Here is a 12,186-nt window from a genome sequence, read left to right as displayed (position 1 = left end):
TTTAGCAATGAACTTTAATTGGTCAAACCCTCTCAAGTCTAACTTACCTCACAGGATTGTCCTGAGGATAAAGATGTGATATAAGCCATTTTGGGTCCCTCTTAGGGAGAAAGGTGGGGTATAAATGAAGCGTATTATCAACAGGGCTCATTTCGAGGAGGAACGCACAGGAATGCAGTTCTGGCAGTTCCCCAAAGAGGTCACATGTCAGGTGGCCCCGCCCACCTGACTCTCAGCCATTTTGGGCCTGTTGCGGCCTGGATTGGGGCCGAAGGCCCAGATCAGGCCTCTAACGGGTGGTGGATCACTCTCCCACTAAGCAGCAGCCCGATCCTGACCATTTTGGGCCCCTTTTCAGCCATTTTCAGCCCCTTTTTGTATTTGGGGCCCAATTTCAGCCCTGAATGGCCAGGATTGGGTCCAAAACAGCTAGACTAGGTGATGTCAGGGGGTGTGGCATATGCAAATCAGTTATACCAATGACCTTTCCAATGATGGCAAGAGGCGTGGCATATGCTAATGAGTTCCTCCAGCCCTAGGAAATGACCCCTGATTATCTGTATCTGTCTATATCTTTTTTTTAAAACTCTTAAAAAGTATATTTGAAATAAGTTCAAACAAACACATAAAACATGAACTACATCATATAATCTAATGCAAGTCTCTGCAATCATCTACCACTTTAGTCATCGATCATCTAGGTCATCATCAGGTATCTAGGATATTGATAAACCCCTAAACACAACATCCAAATCCGGATGGATAGATCTGAAGAAGTGAGCTGTAACTCACGAAAGCTCATCCCCTACCACAAATTTGGTTAGTCTTACAGGTGCTACTGTTCTCTTAAGCCTTGACCTTCTGTAAATTTGATTTCTTGGGTCCATACATTTCCCTACCGGCTCATACATGTATTTTCTCCAAAGTTTTGCATTCTATTTTATCATACATTTTTGTACATTCTCTGATTCTGTCTATAGCTTGTATCTGACTGGAAATCTCCTCCCCTGATAATCTTGTTGGTCTTCAAGGAGCAACCAGACTCTGTCTCGGTTACATATAGGGTTGCCAGCCTCCATGTAGTGGCTGGAGATCTCCCGGAATTACAACTGGTCTCCAGGCCACAGAGATCAGTTCACCTGGAGAAAATGCCTACTTTGGGAGGGGGGGGTGGACTCTATGGAATTATGCCATGCCAAGGTCCTTTCCCTCCCCAAACCCCACTTTCTCCAGATTTCACCCCCCAGATCTCCAGGACTTTCCCAACTTGGAAGTTGGCAACCCTAGTTACATATAAACGGGTCATTTTCCTCACATGCAGCTCCAGAGGAGTTAGCTGTGTTAGTCTGTAGTTGCAAAACAGTAAACAGTCCAGTTGCACTTTTAAGACTAACCCGCTTTACTGTAGCATAAGCTTTCGAGAACCGCAGCTCTCTTCGTCAGATGCATGGAAGAGAGCTGTGGTTCTCGAAAGCTTATGCTACAATAAAGTGGGTTAGTCTGCAAGGTGCGGCTGGACTCTTCACTATCCTCACTCTCTCACACGTAGAGGGGGGGGGGGCTCGCCCTCGCCCCCGCCCCAGGAGAGGCGCCTCAGAGCTGGGCGCCTCTTAAGCCTCCGCGCAGCGGGAGACCCGCCCGGCGCCCGCCCGCTCTCCTTCTCCCCGCCTCCCCTCCGGGGCTGCCCGGGCGGTGGGCCGGGCCTGGCCGGGCGGCTCTGCCCCGGAAGTCGCGGCGGCCCAGCTGACAGGCGAGGGCGGCTCTCCGGGGCCGGGCCGCTGCCGCTGCTGCCTGGGGAGGCGGGCGGCAAGATGGCGCTGCGGCCGGGCCTAGGAGCTGGCGGCGCCTCCGCTCCTGCCGCCGCCGGGCCGCCGGGGGCCGTGGCTGCTGCCGGGGGCGGCGCCGGGGCGGGCGGCGGAGGCAGCCCGCGGCCTGCCAGGTAGGAGCCTCGGGGCGGGCGGGGTTGGGGCCGGGGGAGCCTGAGGGCGGCCATCTCCCCCTGTGAGGGGGCAGGTCGGGGGTCGCCCTGCCTCTGCCCCTCTGCGCCTTCACCGGCGAGGAGCTGGCCTCACAGCGCTGCCGCTGCCGCTGCTAATAAAAAGGGAATGACCCTCCGTGTGTCGCTCAAGCTGCCTTCCCTAGGCAACATGTTGTGGGCAGAAGGGCTCGCCTGTCAATGCGGGCGCCTGTGTTTGTTGATAACTATGGTTCCAGGTCAAAACGGGGAGCAAGAGTCCAGTAGCGCCTAGAAGACTGACAAAATTTGTGGGTGGGGATGAGCTTAAGAGCAAGAGTCCAGTCGCATCTCTAAGACTAACCATATTTGTGGGAGGGTAGGATCTTTCCCTCCCTTCTTCAGATACCACAGGTTGGTGTAGAGTGCCTTCTGTCACCTTTTTCTGTTTTGCTTGTTGTTACTGGCTTCTTAAAAATTAGCTGTCAGTGCAGTGATTTCATAATGATACTTCATGGGGTAGTTAAAAGATGTGGGGTTTAAAAGATTGGCCTCCCTCTATTGTTCGGACCAATTGTATCGTACAGTCCTAAGCAGAGTTACCCCAGTCTAAGCCCATTGAAATCAATGAGTTTAGACTGGAGTTATTCTGTTTAGGATTGCACTGCTAGAGTGTAAGCTTCCAGGGGCAGGGACCCTGGCGTTCTGTAGTATACACTGAAATGAAGCTAGGGGGAGTTTGAGTTATAAAACTTTCCTTTTAATTGGGGGGTTTCTTGTCATGCTTGTGAAGTACTAAGGTAACAAAAATGGAAGGTTTCAGTTACTGGAATGTTGACTGTTTTAACTTGTGAAAAGTGCTGGGCAGAAACTAGTGTGGAGGATTTGCTCCCATGTTTGAGACATGTGGACTTGGGGATGTTGATTATGGCCTCTGCTGAAAATGGATTGATTACATTTATAGCCTGCCCTGAGCGGTCTCCGGGTGGGTTACAGCAATAGGTAGATTACAGAGTTAAACAGATAAAACAGTAAAACGATAAAATCACATCTTAATATTGCAGCATACATTTCAGTATCCCAGATGGGGCGCCATTCCCCTTTCCCTGCACACCGTACACAAGGGGGAAAGAGGGCAGAGAATATTACATCTCAGCTGCAATCGGGTCATATGAAGATCCTACCTGTGGCAAGTAATTTTACCGTGAAGGCGTATTTGCACATGTGAGTCAGTGCTTCAGTGCTGTAGGGTAATAAACATGCATGTGTGAACTGGTCTTTGGGGATGAGAAATTCTCTTTGTGGGTCCTGAGGTGTCTTTCCCTTGTACCAGAGCTCAGTCGGGTATTTATTTATTTATTTACATTGTTTATGTTTCTTGGGGCTTGACCCTGGCCGACACCAATAGGTTGGAATTAGGTATTTTGAGGGTCTTTAAGCAAATTGGCAGTAATTCCCTCAGTAATTCCCTGTTATGGAGGAGAGCAATATTGTCTTGTTGTGGGGCACATGAGTAGTATATTGGAGAGGAGTATTAAAATCTGTTATTCCTTAATGTCTGTTTAGCTTTTCTTAGTATCTTTAAGTGTTGTTCACCCTTACAGCGTGTTGGGAAATTGGCAGGGAGTTTGATAGGTGGGTGGAATGAAACCTGAGGATTGTAGAATGAAGAAGTTAAGAACTTTTGTGTACAGTACAATAAGGGTAGACCTGGACGAATTTTTCTTTGGCTTTATTATGAACCTCCCCCAAAGTTTAGGAGCCATTCTTTTCAGTGTGTAGGGTTTTATATTTTAATGACTGTACTTTCTAATTACTCCTAGCGCAAAACGTAATTGTAAACTCTTCACAGTCGTGGATTTTTTAAGATCCAGGTGGGTAGCTGTGTTAGTCTATCTGTAGCAGCAGAAAAGAGCAAGAGTCCAGTAGCACCTATAAGTCTGACAGCATTTGTGTTAGGGTATGAACTTTCATGAATCACAGCTCACTTCAGATAATTGAAGAAACTATAAATGTTGCATAAATAAATACAAGGTAACCCTGTTTATCATAACAAAAAGTAATCTCAATCCTTCACCTGAATAGGCTTTGTACTTCTACTAAGAATCACAAAGAGACACTTAATCTAAATGGCTGCTGACAGGGCTCATTTCGAGGGGGAATGCACAGGAATGCAGTTCCCCAAAGAGGTCGCATGTCAGGTGGCCCCACCCACCTGACTCAGCCATTTTGGGCCCGTTTCGGCTTGGATTGGGGCCGAAATGGCCTGGATCTGGTCTCTGACAGATGGTGGATCACTCTCCCGCTCAGCAGTGGCCCGATCCTGACCATTTTGTGCCCCTTTTCAGCCATTTTCAGCCCCTTTTTGCCATTTTGGGCCCAGTTTTGGCCCTGAATGGTCAGGATTGGGTCCAAAACAGCCAGAATAGGTGGTGTCAGGGGGTGTGGCATATGCAAATCAGTTATACTAATGACACATTTCCGGTGATGGCAAGAGGCGTGGCATAGGCTAATGAGTTATGCTAATGAGTTCCTCCAGTTCTTTTTCTACGAAATGACCCCTGGATGCTGAAAATACTAGGTGCCACAGTGAAATTTCTAGGAGCCTTGGTGCCCTGGATTTGTTGAGTCCTTCTGTAAGACTCAGTGGTCTTGACCATTGCTGATGTTTTCTATCTTTACTCAACCACTATATTTCTGGAAGGGTAATGAAGGGTGGCTTCCTGCGTGGGGATGGCAGGCCAGTGGTCAGCATCCACAAGAGCTTTAGGTCTGCAGGTGGAAATGATGTTGCAAAGTGTAAGACATGTGACATCATTTCTTGTCTCCAGACTTTTCTCCTGCTGGTCTGGGGAGAAGGGGCAGTAGGTCAGGCCCACCAGAAATGGGTGACTAGTTAAGTCTACTCCCAGCTGCCACAAAGAGGGTTGTCAGCAAGGTCTGGTTCACACATGCAGGGGAATCAGGTAGAGACCTGAGCTGGTAGAAGAAACTGCACTGCTACAGGTGGAGAAGGATTGCAGTTTGGAGAGCTCCCGTGTTCAGAAACTCCCTGAAAATAGCCAGCATGTCAAGCCAAGAGAAGAGTAGAACTTTCCCCGTCTTCTGCTTGTTTTCAATCTGCATGACTTTTTTTTAGTGAGAAGGAACATTAAAAGCTGGTATCTACCCATCTGGGCTCTCTACACCTTGGTTGGTTGCTAGAGGAGCCAACTTGACCTCTGGAGCCTCCTTTTACTGATCCCAAATCAAAAGACTTTTACATTATTTCTTCACTTCTATAACAATCCTATTAAGTAGGTCACTTGTTATTCCCCTACAGGTGATGGATGGTGACTTAACCAAGGCTTCTTGATAATTCTATACCTGAATTTGGGCTTGAGACAGTGGCACACACGCAAGGCAGTTATGGATTAGTTTCTTCCTGACCCTCCAATTAACCTTTCTTTTATAGTAGCAATGAATGGTGTGGTTCAACTTTTTCTCTTTTTCGGGTAGAATTCCCCCCCCCCTTTTTCTTGTTTTCTGTGTGCATGACTTTTTTAGTGAAGGACATGGGGATGCTAAGTATATGCTGCAGCTAATGATCATTCTATATTAATTAAGATGGGATCCGAATTGTCCAAGACCCTCTCCCACCTCCCACATAGTGCAAAAATATGGTGGCTACAATCCGTTGCAGAGTTAGGCGTTTATGAGAGTGGATTGTCACATTGTGTGTATTCAGAAGAGCAACTCTGTGGTTTGTTCTTGAACCGTGATGTCTATTTTTGAAAGGCCTAGAAATGATCCATAATGCCACATTTTCTGTCTTGCTTAAAGTACAGCTTGCTCTTTGTATGGAGGGTACACAGTGAGAATGAACCTTCTCTGTGACAAATAGGGACATGTGTATAAATGAGCACATTTTTGTGGGTTAGAAATTGATTGAGAACTTTTGAGTTTATATTCACTTACATTAATATTTATCCTACCAGAGGTATTGCTGTATCTTTGCAGATTAACATGAGGATTTTTTTAAAATATCCAAACTCTAAAGTCAGTAATAAAGGGAATAAAAGCATTTAAATAATGTGATTCTGTTTTAGCAGAACAAAGATAATTGTGAATATGCTGGCTGCATTTTTACATGTGAGAGAATTCTTGTTTTGTGTGTGTGTGTGTGTGTGTGTGTGTATTTTTTTAAGTGTTGGGCTGCAATTAGCAAGAGTGTTTTTTTCCCTTAGATCCTTATAAATAAGTCACTTGCTTCTCTCGAAAGACATCAATGTTTAATGAATTGGCCTTAATTTGCTTGCCGCATGAAATGGTAACCAGCGCTATTTGGCTGGATTACGTGGCGCATCAGGTCAAGTTGCACGTGTACTTGCTTGTGTCTTGGTTGAATCCTTATACAGGAGGATTATTTATGTGTGGAACTGTTGATACAACTGCTATTTCAGCAGGAGGATTTCAACATGATGTGCCAGGTTTGAACAAACTGACAAAGTGAGCTATAGAAGAAGAGAATATTTGTCTTTTTAAATGTTATAAGCCACTTTGAGGACCTTATGGTTAAAAATAAAGTTGGATAGTAATCAGAACAACAGGTATTAGAATGTTCACTCTGATTCTGGGATCAGAGTGTGTACAGGCAACAATGTCACACTTTTTAACTTTGATGCACTTCCTAGAGAGAACTGGACCAGATGCAACAACTGCCCCTCCAAGGCATGCTGCATACATTTCTTTGTTAAAGGTGATGATAGGCAACTGTACGCACTGGAACATGTCCGTTACACCAGTGGTTCTCAACCTGGGGCCATATGGCCCCCAGGGGGCCCCAGGATATTCCAAGGGGGCCACAGGTAAAAATTGCATAAATGGGGGGGGGCACAGCACGAGACTAGGGGGCCACAGAGGGAAGTGAGAAGTGAAGAAAACAGAGAAGTGACCGAGAAAAGAAAACAGAAAAGACAGTGTGTGGGGTGCTGTTTCTTCATGCAAGTGTAACCCTTGGCTATTTACAAACAAGACATTGAAATAGCTACCTTGAAGTACAACACCTTTATTGGCATATAAAATAGCTACCTTTATAGCGGTAGGACGGGGGGGCCACAGGAAGGAGACAAGGTCAGAAGGGGGCCACGTTCGGAAAAAGGTTGACAAGCACTGCATTACACTACTGAAATTGAGCAGTTTTTTGCATAATAGTTATTCGGAAAACATATTACAATATGCATCAACCCCCGTTTTTTAAATACAAGATCGAAGCACTTTTAGAGTCACTTGTTAGCGACAAAAGGCAGAGTTAGTCAGCCAATTTTACAGTCTTCAGTTGATTAGCCTTTCCGAAGGGTTTCTATTGTACAGAGACGCAGAATGGTTAAGTATTCATGCAAAGGAGAAATGTATACTTTGTGGGTGAGTTTCTTCTTTTCCAGCTGTGTTGCGCTTAGTTGTCATGCTGAATTTCCCGGTTGCTAAAATTCTGACCAACAGCTAACCTCTCGGTGCTGCTAGCGAACAGAGCTGTTAAACCCGGGCTTGCTTTCTTCTCCTGTAGAAAGAGATTAGATTTTGCTTCTGAGCAGGGATGCATTGTTATTTCCATATAGCTTCCACTGAACATCTCGTTTGTTTCTCCCCCTTTCTCTCTCTGCTTCAACAAAACAGTTTCCCCCAAATAATTTGAGTAGAAAGAGGGCCAGTGTTATGACAGACATTTGAGATATTTAGAGAGTGGTCCATGATAGGTACACTCAGGGCTTTTTTTCAGCAGGAACGTGGCCGGAACCTCTTGAAAATGGTCACATGGCTGGTGGCCCCGCCCCCTGATCTCCAGACAGAGGGGAGTTGAGATTGCCCGCTGCAGCGGGCAATCTAAACTCCCCTCTGTCTGGAGATCGGGGGGCAGGGCCGCCAGCCATGTGACCATTTTCTCCCAGGGCAACCCACTGAGTTCCACCACCTCTTTTCCCAGAAAAAAAGCCCTGGGCACACTGTATTTCTGCAGGCTCTGTGTGCAGGTTCCCATTACACTTCTGTTTGGGATACCTGTCGATAAGGGTCAGCATGGAAGGCAGGTTTTGCTTTCTTCCTAACAGCCTGCACCATAGCTCTTTCTCTTGTAGGAGAAAATAGTTGTTCAGTTATGCAGGAAAAAGTAAACGGGTATACTTGGCATGCAGATGCCCATGTGTGGACTCCACTGGTGTGCTAACTTCTTCTCCTAGTGATCCTAGCCATTGAGAATCAAGCTCGCAATTACAGGTGTAGCGTGGCATCTTCATTTGCATAGCCCCATCCTGGAACCTGTTTCTTGGTGTCACCAAAGCATCATGCAGTGTTGGGAACTGGATTTTGTAGATACAGATTTCTGTAGGCCTTTTCAGTTGCAATTAACTTTTTTGTTGTCATGGATCTTTTGTGTGTCCGTGTTAGAAGTAAAAGTAAATTAAGGCAGTCTTTTGCAATAGCACTCTTATTTTTAAAAATTGTAAGCATGATTTATTTTCCCTGTTTCAGCTTCATGTTTCCTGTGCCAGGTGGTCTTGGCCCTCCTCAAGGTATGTACAGATGTTAAAAACTGTGAAGAGTGCCCAACTTAATGGATGAATGCTATAATTTGAGTTTTGCTTGTGAGGTCAGTTAAATGGGTGTCTGGGGATTTTATCTTACATGGTGTCTCACAGCCCTCTGGCATGCCGGACTGTCTCCCCTTCTGGAGCTTTACCCTGCCACCTTCACTGCTTAAAACTTTGAATTAACTGAGCCTTGGCAGGGCAAAGGCTCCGGAAGGGGAGACGCCAGAGGCAGCGGAGGCCTGTGAGAGAATCCATCCCCTCTGGAGCAATCTCTGCCAGCTTTGTCTTTCTAAACTGTGCTTCCTAGCTAACATTGCATCTCCCGATACGTCAAGAGCACGTGTCAGATGTCCTGTGTAGAGAGACTCTCATGCTCATGTACTCTTTCTCCTTCGGGAGAAATCTCTGCACAGCCCTGGGCTATTGATGAGAGTTCCATTGGCACTGCTGTTTACCAAGGCTGATGCTAATCAAAACTAGCTTAGGAACTGTATTGTCGAAGGCTTTCACAGCCGGAGAATGATGGTTGTGGGTTTTCTGGGCTGTATAGCCATGGTCTTGGCATTGTAGTTCCTGACGTTTCGCCAGCAGCTGTGACTGGCATCTTCAGAGGTGTAGCACCAAAGGTGCTACACAGCTGCTGGCGAAACATCAGGAACTACAATGCCAAGACCACAGCTATACAACCCAGAAAATCCACAACAACCAGCTTGGGAACTGTTCTCAGTCCTTAGCTTCACTCATGGTTATACTGAGATAGACATTAATGGTCAACTGATATGCTGCTTGATGCTACACCTATGACCATTGTACATTTCCCGTCACAGCCTGCCCCACCTACCATATTATATCTAAATCAAACTGGAAAGGAAGCAGCGTGTGTTACTCTAGCATTTCTATCTCTGAGCTCATTCTCACTCGCTGCATCCAAGTGTTGCTCCAAACAGGAAAGCCGTTTGTCACTGGGAGTGACTGAGTCAGTAGATGTAGAGATTGTCACCTACTCCTAAGAGTTTTTGTGGGGTTGCTGGAAAGTTTTCTGGTGCACCAGCAACTTGGGCAGCCACCCAAGCTCATGCAAGGGTAATTTGTGCGGTAGAGGGGAGGGGGCTGACGGAAAGGAATTTGTGGTCTTGTGCCCCAATTGCTACTTCCTTAACTTTGCGGTTAATGGGCATGCCTTGGTGCCTCTGCTCTGGCCTAGATGGCATATGCTTTTAATGGTGAATTAGTTTAAGCTAAAAGCCCGTAAGAATCCTCCTAAGTGGCCTCTAATGTCTTGGTGCAGGCATGATTCCTATGCAACAGCAAGGCTTCTCAATGATGTCTGTCATGCAGCCCAACATGCAAGGCATGATGAACATGAATTACGGCTCTCAGATGCCTCCTGGAGCAGTGGCCATGCAGGTTTGTAACTGTTTGCCATTGAAGCCATTCGATTTGAATCTGTATTGAAAAGAGTGACTCAAACAATGTTGGCCAGAGGGAAAACCTAAGCAAGACATGCTCTAGTTGCTATGCTTGGATTCCAGTGTACAAATTAATACATTTATATACCGCCCTTCCAAGAGTTGAGGAAATCTGCCCTCTGAAACTATAAAGAAATATTTTTTGGCTACAGGTCTCCACCACTATACATCAAATTTGTGGAAGTTTCTTTAATATCTGTAGGTTTAGAGATGGACCTCTGATGTTGTGCAGGAAGGGTGGATGGGAAGACCCTATGCAGTGGAGCAACGTGTCCCAACTTGTGGGTCCCAACCCAGCAGTGGATTATGAAGCCTGTGAAAATGGGTCCCAGGCTCTGTGTGTGTGGGGGGGGAGGGGCGCTACCTTACCAAGTAAATTTGAGCTCATAGGAACTTTTGTGGGAACTTTTTGGTTCCCACAAAAAGTTGGGAACCACTGCAGTAGACCATGATGAGTGTCCATCCTTTTGACTAAAATGGGGTAAAATTTACACGTACATTTAAAATAGGGAAATCTCCCATCAGGGAAGCCATCCCAGTAATTTTCCATGGGGTTTTGCCCTCATTAATGTGTTTGTTCCAGTTGCTAGACTTAAAGAGAAGGTGCCATTGATTCTAAATCGAAAGGATTCTTGTGGCTATTGTGTAGTACCCTGCTACATGGGATGGGGTGCGCTTGTCACATTTTTAACTTAACAATCAGGTGACTAGTTTATAAGAGGAGACAAGTGTTCGTAATCCTTCTGTGCTTAGCCCCAAGTGGTGAGACTTCCTTGTAAACAAAGATGGTGAAACTTTCAGCCTGCTGCAAGTACAGAATTTGGGCTTAAGTGGCTCATTGGTTGGAAAGCAGTGGCTGGCTGCGGCCCGTAGCTAGGTGTCCTTTTTAAAAATAGTGATAATTTCTCGTTGAAGTTTCAAATTTGTTTGCAGGGTGGCATGTCATTGGGCCCAATGCCTACAGCTGGAATGCCGTACATGGGGCAGGCTTCTTTCCTAGGAATGCGCCCTACAGCTCCTCAGTACACCCCTGATATGCGGAAGCAGTTTGTTGAAGAGCAGCAGTAAGTGAGATTCAGCTCTCCTACCCTGGGTGGGCACAAGAAGGACTGTGTGGACAAAGCGTTCAAGCAAGGAGGTGGGCTGCAGGATCACGTGCTCCCCAGCTTCTGACCCAAGCATTCTTCATGCCATTGGCGTTGTCCGTGGCTCTTTCTAACTATAGTTAAACCGACTTCTAAACCCCAAATTCAGGCCTGGCTTAGCAGGATGCAGTGGTAGAATTATGGAGGTGTAGAATAAGCTGTACTGCTTCAGACTGCCTGAGGGAAGAGTCACATTTTTACTACTTTATGCTGTAAAAACTCCCTGCAAATAATAAATTAACATATCAGAAAGAGAAGTTCTAGACTAGCGGCTGTTTGAATGCTGTGCTAGTTTCAGCTTATAGGAAATAATGTAATGAAAAAGATAATTCCCTACTTGCAGCCTGTCTATTCTGCCATCTCATGACATCCAAAAGCATGAGGTTTCGCACCTGCAGTCCAAAGTAATACAGTTTGTTTTGCCACCTCACAACTTTGCCACCTCACTATTTCATGAGGGAGACCTTGTCTACTTTCAGCCTCATGGTTATACCATGGCTTAAGATTTCTGAGCTAGGCCCTCAAGGCTGCATCTAGAGAAACACAAAACTTACATGTCGCCTTGCAAGATGAGAGACTAGGAAACTTCCTCAACAATAGTTTGCTTTGTGTAAAAGTAGTGATTAATTATGATGTGCAAGTCCACTTCAGACCACACTTGCACATCTGGATTGATGGCCAATCCTGAAACGCCGCTTATCTATTCAGATGGTGCTGAACTATGGGAATCTGTAAAACAAGCTGTGGCTAAGTGTTGTGTCTGCATAGGACCTAAATAATGTTTTTAATCAGAATGGCTTGTGCGTCATTGCAGGAAAAGATATGAACATCAGCAAAAGTTTTTGGAAGAGGAAAGGAAAAGGCGCCAGTTTGAGGAGCAGAAACAAAAGCTAAGGCTTTTGAGCAGTGTAAAACCAAAGGTATGTTACAAACACAGTTTCGAGAGTGGGCTCTCAAAAGTTTTGTGACTCAATCAGGGCTTTTTTTCTGGGAAAAGAGGTGGTGGAACTCAGTGGGTTGCCCTTGGAGAAAATGGTCACATGGCTGGTGGC

The 12,186-nt window shown here is 45.9% G+C and overlaps 1 protein-coding gene across 4 annotated transcripts in view; it reads left to right on the top strand.

Moving 5' to 3' along the window:
* The first annotated feature begins 1,806 nt into the window (after positions 1–1,806).
* The window catches only part of SYNRG (synergin gamma), a 96,855-nt gene continuing 86,475 nt past the window's right edge, over positions 1,807–12,186 (top strand). For all 4 annotated transcript variants that reach the window (XM_055001167.1, XM_055001165.1, XM_055001166.1 and 1 more), the window contains exons 1-5: positions 1,807–1,939; positions 8,462–8,502; positions 9,809–9,927; positions 10,923–11,053; positions 11,949–12,054. In XM_055001167.1, coding sequence (XP_054857142.1) covers positions 1,812–1,939; positions 8,462–8,502; positions 9,809–9,927; positions 10,923–11,053; positions 11,949–12,054 — 525 coding nt within the window. In that variant the 5' untranslated portion in view covers positions 1,807–1,811. The remainder of the gene's footprint in view (positions 1,940–8,461; positions 8,503–9,808; positions 9,928–10,922; positions 11,054–11,948; positions 12,055–12,186) is intronic.

Source organism: Eublepharis macularius, chromosome 17, assembly GCF_028583425.1.
Source record: "Eublepharis macularius isolate TG4126 chromosome 17, MPM_Emac_v1.0, whole genome shotgun sequence".
In the NCBI taxonomy this organism is placed as follows: Eukaryota; Metazoa; Chordata; class Lepidosauria; order Squamata; family Eublepharidae; genus Eublepharis; species Eublepharis macularius.
This window is presented reverse-complemented; position numbering and strand designations above follow the sequence as displayed.